Source organism: Hyperolius riggenbachi, chromosome 3, assembly GCF_040937935.1.
Source record: "Hyperolius riggenbachi isolate aHypRig1 chromosome 3, aHypRig1.pri, whole genome shotgun sequence".
Classification (NCBI taxonomy): domain Eukaryota; kingdom Metazoa; phylum Chordata; class Amphibia; order Anura; family Hyperoliidae; genus Hyperolius; species Hyperolius riggenbachi.
The window spans coordinates 288070764-288084127 of record NC_090648.1 but is presented as its reverse complement, the minus strand read 5'-3'; the positions used below and the strand labels follow the sequence as shown (position 1 = coordinate 288084127).

At 37.5% G+C, this 13364-nt stretch overlaps 1 protein-coding gene across 2 annotated transcripts in view; it reads left to right on the top strand.

The window, feature by feature from the left end:
- The window catches only part of LOC137563691 (caveolin-1), a 97297-nt gene extending 88933 nt beyond the window's left edge, over positions 1 to 8364 (top strand). For both annotated transcript variants that reach the window (XM_068276454.1, XM_068276455.1), the window contains exon 3: positions 2841 to 8364. In XM_068276454.1, the coding sequence (XP_068132555.1) occupies positions 2841 to 3182 (342 nt within the window). In that variant the 3' untranslated portion in view covers positions 3183 to 8364. The remainder of the gene's footprint in view (positions 1 to 2840) is intronic.
- The last annotated feature ends 5000 nt before the right edge of the window (positions 8365 to 13364 follow it).

Genomic DNA, 13364 nt, shown 5'->3' with positions numbered 1-13364 from the left:
CTAGGAAATGACAGCTCCCTCGCCCAATATAACAGCTTGTTTTATACTACTCACTCTCTCTATCAAACTTAAATAATTTTTCTAAGATGCCTTGCATTGCTGATGGGCAAAATGTGCCATCTTATTCTGATTATATATGAGTTACTACCTGTGCTGATTGAGGTGAGGCCCTTAGACCATCTTCGTTAACTAACTGAAGGATACTCATTTCAGTAAATCATCAGGAAAAATATTATCAAACTAAGGATTTGATGGGAGGAAAATATATATGTAAATTCTGGAGCTGTCTGTCTGAGACGTAACTTTAAAATTGGATAGAAAGTCATTTGCAGGCAAAAAGTCGTTCCCACGTGTGCACCGGGTTATTTGCAATTCTATTTGCTATACAGATTTACTTATCTAATATGAGATGAGTATAACTTTTGTAGATGATTATGGCAATGACATTTAAATGATTTCCTGCTGTATAATTTTGAGAAGCAATTCTGTAACCTTTGAAATAAATAATGTGAAATTGTATGAACACGGGATGAAAACTTTGGACTTGTTATCATCATCAACCAATGTTGTGTTTATTTATGTGTAGAAATGAGGCAAAATATAGCCAGAGGCAAAATTAGCTAATGTCTGAATCTGTGGAGACTGCTTCAACAGGAAGTGGAATTTAAATGAATTACTACATCATTTTTTCAAAACTATCTTTTTAAGGGTCTCAATGAATGGCTGCTAGGTTTGGAAAATGGACATGCAAGTGCTTCCCTCAACCAATCATTGCTGCTTTAATTTGGGAGACTTTGGTTTGGATATTCTTCTTCCTTCTAAAGATGTTGTCATAGATTTTGGGGAAATCCATCCAATTTATCTCTGTGTATCTGCCATAGTTAAATACCCAGAAAAAGCAATCTCAGGTAAGCACAGAGTTATGTTCTTGCTGCAACCACATACATCTGTGTGTTGTCCATTCCTCTTCTTGTTTCTTCTGGCCCTCATAATCACTTCTTGAAAAAAATGACTTTTTGCTAAAGTCAAATTTTTAGACAGTGAAGAAGTAGGCTTGCTGTGATGTTCCCTCTTATCACCCTCCCGTTTCCTCCACTTAAAGGAAGTAAATGGGATGGGGAAGATGAGAGAATGGGAGGGAACATCACAGCAAGCATGTCACTTCCTGTCCTGACCCAAGCTAAAAATAAAATTTTTGAAGGAGTGATAACGGGGACTAGGAGAAATGAGGAGAGGAACAGACAACACACAAAAGTATGTAGATCCAGCATGAACATATATCTGTGCTTAACTTAGGTAGTGTTGCCTCAGGTCAGGCGTGCTTTAATTATTTTGCTTCTGACCAGAATTTGAATTAGTGCCGCTAGATTTTAGACTTTAGATAACATCACCATGTCCAACACAAGTCATAATTGATAGCCAGGTACTTTGAAACTTTGACAAGAGTTTTCTTATATATCATATTCTTTGTTTAAACTTTTTGAGTTCACTTTAAACGTTAAGTACATGGAAGTATTACTCCATTCATTCTTTTACACTATTTCCTAATTTTCCAACATAAAATGTCTTGAAAACATAAATATTACAGAAAGCAAAAGGATCCTCTATGTGATGATGTTTTCTGGTTTAAAACAACAGATTTATAGAAATTCCAAACCCATGGTTTTCCTTTCCTTTTGAACAGGTTCAATCTACTTTTACCAGCACAAAAAACAGAATTGTGGTATTCTGGTTTCTGTGCAATCTACAGAACCTACATCTGATCTGGTACTTGAATATTTAAATACTTCTGGTATTTTTTGGCATCAGTATTAAAACATGCAACCTCCAACATTTCCCTATTATATAGATGGTTATACAATGACTGTCACAGATGTTTATGTCCCTGCTATGAAACTGCAGCTATTTTCCTGTCTAGTTAATCTTCTGGGTCAGACAGAATGCTGACCGTGCTTGATTCTTATTCATGCTTATTCACTCCAGACTATAATGTGTTTAAGTGTCCAGTTTGGTCATTACCATATACATTTTCCTAAATAAAAAAGAACAGTCTTATATAAGTATATTAGCACTATGATAGGCTAAAATTAGCTAGTTCCAATTTATTTTGCTAGGCAGAAGACATTACTTATTATTAAGTTGACCACAGAGATTGTTTTAATGAAATCATGGCAAAAGAATCTAATATGCCCAATTTCAGGTGCTTTCAAATAAGTCTGTTTAACATTTTCCATTTATCCCATTTAATAAAGTGATGGTATTTGCATGAAATGAATTAATTCATACAGTTAAAGTTAATTGGCTTACCCCTAAATTGGTCCCAGCCTACTACAGTATGATGGCCATATGAGTAAGGTAGATTAGACTGTGATCCCCTCTGAGGGACAGTTAGTGACAAGACTATGTACTCTGTAAAGCGCTGTGTGTGTAAGACTAAATAATAACAATTAATTTATTAATGGGTCTTAAGTTTACAGTTCACTTGCATCGATGTGATCACCTTGTTTAACTGGTCATTTTGCATTGTAATTGTAGTAACATGTGTAACTTGTGTGGCCAGTGTCTTCTATTTCAAGTTCAAGAAGTGCAATGCTCACAAACAGGATTTTGCACAATGCTTACCAGCTCAATGAATTAACATGTGGCCACATTACACACATAAAAATAGGTACCTAAAGTATTTTCTGTAGTGCATATGGATGTACAAAAAGATACATTGTACATAATCTATTTTTCTTTCATGTATGATGACCTTTTAATCATTGCAGTTTTACTGGCTATAAGATAATGCATAAAGCAATAACATTTGTATTTAAAGATTTATATTTCCTTTATTACAGATTGACTTTGAAGATGTGATTGCTGAACCGGAGGGAACCCACAGTTTTGATGGGATCTGGAAAGCAAGCTTCACTACATTTACTGTGACTAAGTACTGGTTCTACCGCTTATTGTCTGCAATTTTTGGAATTCCATTGGCGCTTGTCTGGGGAATTTACTTTGCCATCCTGTCATTCCTGCACATCTGGGCTGTGGTTCCATGCATAAAGAGCTACCTGATTGAAATTCAGTGCATCAGCCGGGTCTATTCTATCTGTATCCATACGTTCTGTGACCCACTGTTTGAAGCCATTGGCAAAGTGTTCAGCTTTGTTCGAATCACAGTGCGCAAAGAAGTATAGATGACAATTGAAGAGAGCTTATAGTCACCAAGTGTATGTCAGTTACATGTTACTATCGTAAGAGCACTGACATAAGATCACTCTTTAGAGTTTGTATCCTGGGGAAAAATCTTTATTGTTCTTGAAGATTTAAGTTAAAAGTTTTTGTCTTTTTTTTTGAGAAGAGTAATCTTTTTTCTGTTACCAGCTACACGCCACTCAGTGGCATTTTGTGAAATACTGTATTTTTATTTTGTTATCCACATGTTGCTATCATTCATTGCTTATCATTAAACTCAAGTAAGCAATAAGTGGGCATCTATGTGATCAACAAAACAAGATTTTGATGATGATATTATTATATCATTCCTCTGTCAAGCTGTGTAGTTTAGCAAAATAATTTTCAATCCATAGTCTGAAGTTGACAGATATTTGGGAAGTAACCATGCAGCTACACCAAGCGAAGCTGTCAATGTTTAACAAATGTATATAAAGATATTTATCAGAAGCTCCATAATTCTTGTCAGTGGTGAAGCTTCATTATTTTGTTGCCTACTGCAGCAGAAAGAGGGTTGAATAAACAGTGGATGCATAACCTAACCACTTGTCACTCAGAATTACTGAAAGTGTTCTTTGTTCTATACAAAAAGTTTGTTTCTTTGTCAAAAATGCATATATACACATATACCACTTTTACAAATAAAAGCATATAGTGTTTATTATAGATTCCGCATTCTTAAATGCAAAAGTATAACATACATGGTGTCTGAAAGGAAAACAGTCCTATACAAAGGGCTTAATGCAGAAGGCTAACTAACAATTTTGTAATTATGATTTTTTTGTAACGGAAATGTCACGGGGGGTGATTTATTTACAGGGATTTACTGTGAAAGATTGATCACATCTCCTTTGGTAAATAGCCCTGGAATGTGTTCATAATCACAATATGTGCCAAATCTTAGTTTCTAAATGTAAAATAGATCATAGTAGCTCAGTTGTCATTGTGTAGAAAATGGGAGATTTCTTGTCATTTTTGATTCTTTCAAGTCTCCAAAGAATTTTCTGTCCTTTCAGGTTTACATACATGTATTGTACTAGAAAGATCAGACACTGTAAAGCGGCAAACCTAAATGAGAGCATTGTGAATATTATATAGTTTACTAATCAGCTCTATAATGCTATGACTAGGCCACAGGTGTCAAACTCCAGTTCTCAAGGCCCAAATCCATGCCAGTGTATAGGATGGACAGAGAAATGTGTTCTACTTGATGAGCCACACCTTTCCTGATTCAGTTCCAACAATTAATTTGAGCTGCGTCAGAAATGTGTGAGGACCTCGGCCCTTGAGGCCTGGAGTTCAACATCCCTGGTCTAGGCAATCCTGCTGGCAACAATTACATTTAAAATCCAACATTGTACGTACTCTTCCTTCCTTTTTGTTTAGTTTGTCCTGACACTCATCTTGATATTTTAATTATGATGCATTTTTATTACGCCGGTTTCATACTTCTATATGCTGTTATTTTTGCATGCTCCTCACTGTAAAGAATGACTTGTGGATATGATTTTCATGTCACTGCTTTTAATGAGATTATGCCAATGGGAATTAGTTAGTTACACAACCCATTTTATTTTATATTGTGCTTCATGCTGGCAAATTATAAGAGACAGGATCAATGTGATGTATCTAAGGCTAGTCTATAATGATTTTTTTCAGCATATTTCTGCTTTAGCAAAGCAATTCATCTACTTTATAATTCCAAATTCAGGACTCATTGCCTTTGTTAAACTAAATAGTAAGGTTATTGAAATGGTTGTATGTTTTATTATATTTACTGCAAATGTAATATATTGTATGGCTTAGTTAGACTTAATAAATATCATTCTAGAGAAGAGAAAATAGAAACCAGCCACTGCAAATATTAGGGTACATTGGCTAAAGGTGAAGTGAGGTGCAGTAGAGTGATTGGACATTGGCAGTAGAAAAAGGTGTTCACTTCTCCTGTAGACTAGAAATCTAGATAAAAGTTCAGATGTATTTATGTAATACAATGGCCCAAAAGGATGTTAATAAGGACTAAGGTGCAGACATTATGGCCCATATGCAATTAACTTTTTCTCCTAAGTCATATTCTCAAATTTGTCAATAAAATGCCTTTTAAATGACCAGAAAGCAAGAAAATACATTAAATAGTTTTGATAGTACTTTTCTATCTACTTTTTGGTACTTTTTCATTTGCAAAGTGCTGAAAAGTTATTCTAAATAGAGTTGAAAATGATCTCCTAGGAGAAAACTGAAGAGAAAAAGTGAATTGCATATGGGCCAATGCGTGATTGTTTTTTACTAGCATGATCACACAATTAAATATGCTATTAACACTGCCCTATATGGATTTCTGAAAATCCACACTTGATCACTGTGATGCAGAACAATGAAATCTCTGTCCTGAAACCAGCAACAATCCTGAACAAAGGGGATCTCCATATCTTAGGGATCTGACCAAAATACTATCATCAAAATACTGCTTTCTCCAAAAGGTTTTTTGTTTTGTTTTTTAAATCTAGGTAGCAACCAAATGTTGTGATTATATCATTTATGTTTGAAATAAAAAATATACACATATTTGAAGTGCCTTTCAGTATACTATGTTGCAAAATTCAATGAGGTATACAGAAATTTAGGTGATCTATTAAAGGTAATATAAATTTCCTTCAAAAATCCAATTTGAAGTTCCTATTTTTTTTTTTAATTCATTTGCACCATTGGATGTTTAAAATGATCACCTGTTCAGTGCTCCACTTCTTTTTACTAAGTCACTGCTTGGTCTAGATTCTGTAGTATGGTAAGCTATTCCAAAGGAAGCGAAGGGTGAATATTTACCCCATACTCAATTCTGCTGTTATGTTATCATTTTGTTTACTGTTTGTGAATTGAAAAAGGTCCCTTCCTTTGTACCAGGAAGTGAAATGCAATGCTCTCTAGCATTAATCTCTCCATAACTTTGTATTCAAGTTTAGTTTATTTCGCTTCAGCCTGTATTTTCACACATTAAAGTAAGGCATACTCTCTTACCAATTCACTGCAAATCTATGATGAAACCTGTGCTTTGCCAAAACAGAGTCCCCACTCAGTTGTGTAGTGGAGACGTGATGTCAGACCTTGCCTCAATAATGCACAAGGCATATAATGAAAGTTCATCATGTGGTTCTACACAGTTAGCATTGTCATGGTAAGGACACAACAGTGAATATGTAAAGAACCTTCTGAACGGCTTTACTAACTGAAAATGAATACTGCAGGTAACAAAGTGAAACAAAATCATTTGGAGTTAGTGAAGGAAAGCATGCTAACCACTGGTCCAAGAGAGTGGCAGCTTTCACTTCCAGGTGAGTTATACTGCATGCAGTAAACTCATAAGTTAAGGACCAGTTCACTAAGTTCAATCAGTTCAAGGCAATATTCTTTTGCCTTAGATTGGCCAGATTTGCTGCAAAATCCATTGACTTCTCGGTGAAAAACTAGGATAGTCCCAATAAAATGTAAATGATAAAAAATAAGCCTTTTGTGCTCTTGTTGTATGGAAAAATTCACTGACATAGCAATCATAAGAAAACCAGTATTATTATAATCTTGGTCAAATTTTTGTGACATGACAAGAATTGACCCAACTTGGTCTTCTCGCTAGTTAAAATATTATACTGCTTTAACTTTTTGGTACTCTGAAATAGTTTTCAGGTAAATACATGAACTCAAAATCAAACTTATTTGGTTATGTTTGTTGCCATTGGTTTTAAGGGGGCAAACAAGCCTTAAAGCAGCTTAAGCAAAGATTGCAATTATTTTGCCTGGTGCATGGGTCAATGAACAATCCTTGCCATTGGAAGAGATCATGTAGAGAAAGGGGGCAAGCATTTCCCAGTGTGGGTGCTGCTGCTTTTGGAAAATGATTGAGGAAGGTCCTGGTGGCAAAATAAACATCCCCTTCTTGTGAGTTACTACCGTAGATACAAGACTAGAAGAGTATAAACCTTAAATCTTTGTATTAAACCGGAACTCCAACTACATGTAAGGTTTTGGAGAAAGTGGAAACTTTCCTCTCATGGTTTTAATTGCAGCCTGGATCCACTTTTGTGGACACTTCCCTTCACTTTATGTCAAATTTGCACATATCATACTTACCTCCCTCGTAGTTAACTTAATCTCTTTCTCCTCTCCCTCCTCCTGTTTGTCCACTGTGATTGATCAAATTCTCCGTCCTCCATTTTAAAAATGGTGATGACCCCTTAACAGCTTCCGGGTCAGCAACCCATTAACCTATAATATTGCCCAATAGAGTCATAGGGAAACATGGACATTACCTTGCACATCGGTTGTCCTTTCAGTTATAACTGACAGCAACTGCTATTGTGGAAAAGGTCCCTAAGGCTTTCAAATCTGACTAGATCTAGTCAGAGCTGGAAGGAATCCTTGTTTGAGGAAAATGGTGAGCTTCTGACAGGAACAAATGTCAAGGTAAGTATGTAATATTCATTTACATTTACATCATGTGCTTATTTTAAATAATTTGAGTCAGTTTGGGTTCTCTTTAAGGTATTAATAAAAACGACATCAAAAGCAGGATATCTTTTTTATCTAGATAACTCAACTTGAAGTCCGTATAATAACTTGGCATATAATACATTTAGATGCATCTTTACAAACTTTTAACATATTTTTGTGAATTTAAACTGTGACAGTCATTTCTAATCTTTTGGAAAAAATAACTCCTGCCACATTTACAGCAACTGATTACACTAAATATACGACTGAAATAGATTTTCTTGTGTTTTAATGTACATATTAGAAAATATTTTCTTTTAGGTAAAAACATCTTTAAAAGATAAATACAGTGAGGCTGGAAGGTGGGTCACTGGAGCCACAAACCCATCAGTTTCAAACAGCTAACTGGGTTAACTGATTGCAGTTCACCCTTGATGACCTTTACTTTTTTGAAGAAAGATAGGTTATCTGGGGCTGTAAACCTTTGTAAACCACCTCCAATTTAACAAGTGAGCTTTGCAGTATTTGTGATGTACTCTTAATATATTTTTTTAATGAAGTGTAAAGAAAATGCTGATGTTGATGTAAACATACCAAAATTGTATAACACATACCGCATGTATTGTACAAGGTAGAGATGTGCACAATAAAAGGTTTAACATGTTTCAGTGTTCAGTATTTGATAAATGTGTGGAAAATTACCAGGGCTTAAAATAGAGAAATGTCAACACTATTTGTTCCGCAGCACATGCACAGCTCTTCAATAATTCACAGTGTACACAGATGACTACCTGATGCTCATATTGTGATTGGTAGGTGAGTTATGTTAACAAAAGCTTTAGTTTTAATAAACTTCCAAGGTGTTAAGTGCAAGACAAAGCTTACAATAAATTCTACATATATGGCAATGTAACAGAGTTCTCAGTGTAATTCACTTTGTTAGGTAGGAAGAGTAAAATTCTAGCATCAGTAAAGCCAATAATGAATGAACTCATGGTATTATTAGAACTTTATTACAAACTAGACACTTGTGAAAAGTGCTCCACTGCAGTAATAAAGATGTAAACTCTCTGCAGTGTGTGGGTGATTTATTGAAGATAAATTGTGGTGAACTGAATCTGTGTTCAGTTCAAGTATCCACGCAGCATTGTACAGAAATGCATTTTCACATTTTTGGATGTTTGAGGCAAATACCAGTTTAATTCAACAAGTTTCACTAAACTCAAACTTTTGTAAATCACATCAGGCAGGGTTTAGTTCATTGTAATGTACTGGGACCTGGGTTCAAATCTCGGCTCTGCCTGTTCAGTAAGCCAGCACCTATTCAGTAGGAGACCTTTGGCAAGTCTCCCTAACACTGCTACTGCCTATAGAGCGCGCCCTACTGGCTTCTGCTCTGGCGCTTTTGGTCCGCCAGGAGAAAAGAGCGATATAAATGTTCTGTGTTTGCCTATGTTTAGTTAGTTAGTTATTTCCACGGCACCCAGTCTTAAAACACGGTTGTGTTTTGTGTTTGTAGCCACAGTTTTGCATAGCCCCGGGACCTGCTATTTACTTTTGAGATGTTTTCATACAATGCAGTGAAGTAAATTCCTCCTACTCCCCCTTCCTCCCATTGGACTCTTTCAGCACCGACAGTTATGAGGGTTCATAAATAAATAAGTAAACGGAAAGACTGTAGACGTAAAGTGCATGACAAATATTACTATGATTTACTAATGCTCTGTAAAGGTGTGCATGCCAAAATCTGGCCAGGTGTATGCATAGTACGAGGCCAAACATGCTTGTTTAGCAATTCACTAACCTGTATATTACCACTCATACCTCTAGATAGATGGCACGGGGCACATTTCTTTCAAGTTATTCGAATAACTGAAGAAAATAAGGCAGAAAACAGAAGTATAAAAGAACCTAAGAATAGAAGAATGAAAAAGAAAAGAAAAAACATGTCAGGGAATAGATGTATACAGAAGACAGATGAAAAAAGATGTGCACAGATTTGAAAAACAAGCAAAACAGTAAATAAGGGCGCAGGAGCATCAGCAGAAAAAACGGTTCAGCCATAGGTGCCCATTATAAAAGCTGCAATTAGAGGCAAAGAAGGAAAATTTGGGCACCGGGAACTACCACAATGAAGCAAAAGTTGGGTAGATAAAATCAAATCTGCTGAAGTTTCTAGGCACCCATTGCACTTCATTGCTGCAAATTGCGGCTATGCGGCTGGGGGATTTAAGGTTGAGGCACGACGGGGGGAGAGCACAGTTAAGGGTCAGGTGACACCAGGAGGGGGTTTAGAGTTAGGCGCCAAAAGCCACGATTTGCATCAATGAGAGTAAAGTTGGGAGCAGGGAGGAGCCCAATAAAAAAGGCGGAGCATAGCAGGAAGACGCGGTGCCTGATATTTTATAGTTCTCTCTATTCAATACTTTTCACAAAAGAAAATCACTTTTGTGACGCTGCACCTGCATACACAGTGCCATCAAAAGGGACATAGCCAATCATCATACTGCCCAGCCTGTGCACATTTATTTAAAAATTTGATTAGGAGGTTGGCCACTATCTGGCACTGTGATGGCTGGCTATATGTACATGCACATGCATTGTTTCCCTGTTTAGCTCAATGAAGCCCTGTTTAACTACAGGTGTTTGCTCATTTAGTTTACTTAATGTGGATTAGGGATGGCTGTTTTTATTACAGTCATCATGACTAGAGCACAGGTGAGAGCAATGCATTGTCAGAGGGTCTTTAGCTTTGTACTGCATCACACATAAAATGTACAACACTTTGTGCACTGTTAACCTCCTTAGCGGTAATCACGAGTTCAGCTTGGGGTGGAAAAAACATGCCAGGAGCGGTATCCCCGAGCTGAACTCCTGGTAGCTACTGGGAGGTCTATGCAATGCGCGCAGCAGGTGTTTTAACTCACCTCTCGGGGGATCCCGACGTCGGCCGCCATTCTTCTTCCTCTCCTCTGAGGCTCTGCTTCCCCCTGGTGAGATTGCTGTCTGTGGTCATGACAACAGCCAGTAATCTCACGATAGGGTTACAGCGCCACCCAGAGGACAGAGGGAAAACTGCAGCGCTGCTCAGGGAGGTGAGTGAGTGCTGGACTGCTGCAGAACTCCCTAGCAGCATGATTTTTTCCAGGTTTTAGGATCTAAAACCATGCAAAAAAATTGCACTGTTTTTAGACCCTAAAATCCAAAAAGAATAATAACGCCAAGGGGGTTATTTAAAAGAACCTTAATACTGTACACATTAAAAATGTGAGAGCTGAAGGTTTTTTTTTTGCGGAGTAACTTTAATACCAAAATATCAACAAAAATACAATATAAAAAATATACAGTATACAGTAAGCAATAATAACATAGTAGCCAGTTTAGGTTACACTGCATTTTCCCAGAAACATTTTAGAGCTTTCAACATGTAACACACATAACTGCCAAAAAATAACCCAACAGCTTTGTTCCCTTTAATAAAACATGCTGCAAAGATTGAGCCCAGACTCCAGAAGAGAGCAAGTAACATAGGAGAACCAGATTCAAACAAAAATCTCAAAGAGAATCCTTCTGCAGCTGAACTTGGCTTAGACACTGAAGAGTTTAAGTAGTCTCTAATCATCGAGGGTAATGTTACCCAGAGGCATAAAGGCATCCTTAGTAAAGTCCATAAAAGGAAAATCTATCTTGGAAGACGATGCGGCTAAAATTAAAGTGTTGATGAAATGTGAAATTAAAAAAAAAAAACATTTAGAAACAACACACTGAACAGAGCATTTCTGAATTAGTTACAAGCAATGCTAAACATACAGATAAGAAACAACAGGGTGGGAAATGATTAGCATCCATCTAAGGCACACGTTACTCTCTTTTGTGGCTACTGAAGCACAAAATCCTGTCTTTTTTTTGTCTTATGTCCAGAATCAGTAAAGTTCAGAGACGTAAAGGGAGTCCGAGCTGTATATAGAATCAAAATCTGAACTTACCTGGGGCTTTCTCCAGCCCACCGTAGGTCGGGAGGTCCCTCGGCGTCCCTCTGGCTGTTCTCCCCTGCCTTCGCTCAGAAATGGCTCCCGGCGACACTGGGCCCGAGTGTCGGACTCCTTCTTCCTGAAAGGTAACGTCAGTCATCACCACGCTGGCCGCCTCGCGTCATCACGGTGGCCAGCGTGACAGTACGGTGCATGCGCGGTTTAATCGCACATGTGCCGTACTGTCACGCCGGCCGCCGTGTTGACATGAGGCGGCCGCCGGCATGGTGACGACTGACATCACCTTTCAGGAAGAAGGAGCCCGACACTCGGGCCCAGTGTCGCCGGGAGCCATTTCTGAGTGAAGGCCTGGAAGAAGAGCCTGAGGGACCTCCCGACCTACGGTGGGCTGGAGAAAGCCCCAGGTAAGTTCCGATTTTGATTCTATTTACAGCTCGGAGTCCCTTTAAAGGACAACTGAAGTGAGAGGTATATGGAGGCTGCCATATGTATTTCCTGTTAAGCAATGCCAGTTGCCTGGCCATCCTGCTGATCCTCTGCCTCTAATACTTTTAGCCATAAACCCTGAACAACTATGCAGCATATCAGGTGTTTCTGACATTATTGTCAGATCTGACAAGATTAGCTGCATGCTTGTTTTTGGTCATTATACAAATAGCACTGCAGACAAATAGGTCAGCAAGACTGACAGGCAACTGGTATTGTTTAAAAAGATATTCTTCTCAGTTCAGTTGTCCTTTAAAGAGGAACTTTACTGAATATAGCCTAATGAATAAAATTGTTTATTTTGTACAATATAAATTTTTTAAATTATTTAGCCAGTGTTCGTCCATCGTCCATTTGGTTTGACTCTGTAATATTAACAAGCTGACACATCATTGCATTGCAGCGGTTCTGGAGGTGTGTTTAGCTTACATGGACAACAAAGGGATGATTTGCATATTTAGCAGCGATGCACTCTGGGACACCTCAAAGCTCACTCCAACCTGAATAATCGCAAATACCTTCTGTATTAAGAAGACAAACTTCTGTTTTAATTTATCACAGATAGTGATAGCTTTTCTGTTGGCACGGTGCATCACTGTGTTTGTTTGACTGGGAGAAGAATGTTTTATGACAGCATAGCCTAGAGTAAGCATCATTGGGGAAGGGGGGATACCAATATACAGCAATATGCAGATTTAGACAGTATTTCTGATGCTGAAACCAAGATAATTAACATAAGAGTGGGTGTCTGGAATAAAATATTACACTCTACTACACTTCATCATGGTTCTTCTTTGAAGTAAACCTGAACTGTCTTTTTTTTATCTGTGCATTTTGCCCTGAGCCAAGATAAGGTACATACCTTTAAACTGTATCTGTGAAGTCCTATTCATCAGATAGTCACACATTCTACTTGTCAATTCACTGCTAGTCCGCAGCAGTATCTTCAGAGCCTGCCCTTATCCTTTTACATGCTTATGTAAACATGTTTATGTCTGAGAGCTTAGAGGCAGAAATTAGAGTCAGAAACAGAGTGTTAGATACAGGTAATGTCATTTTCAAAATGAAAAGTGGCAGGCTACATAAAATGAAAACAATACATTCTTCATCTCTGGCCATCAAGATTAAACAGCAATGTGTATTAAGCAATGTTAACCACAATTAAGCAACATTATTTAGGTATGT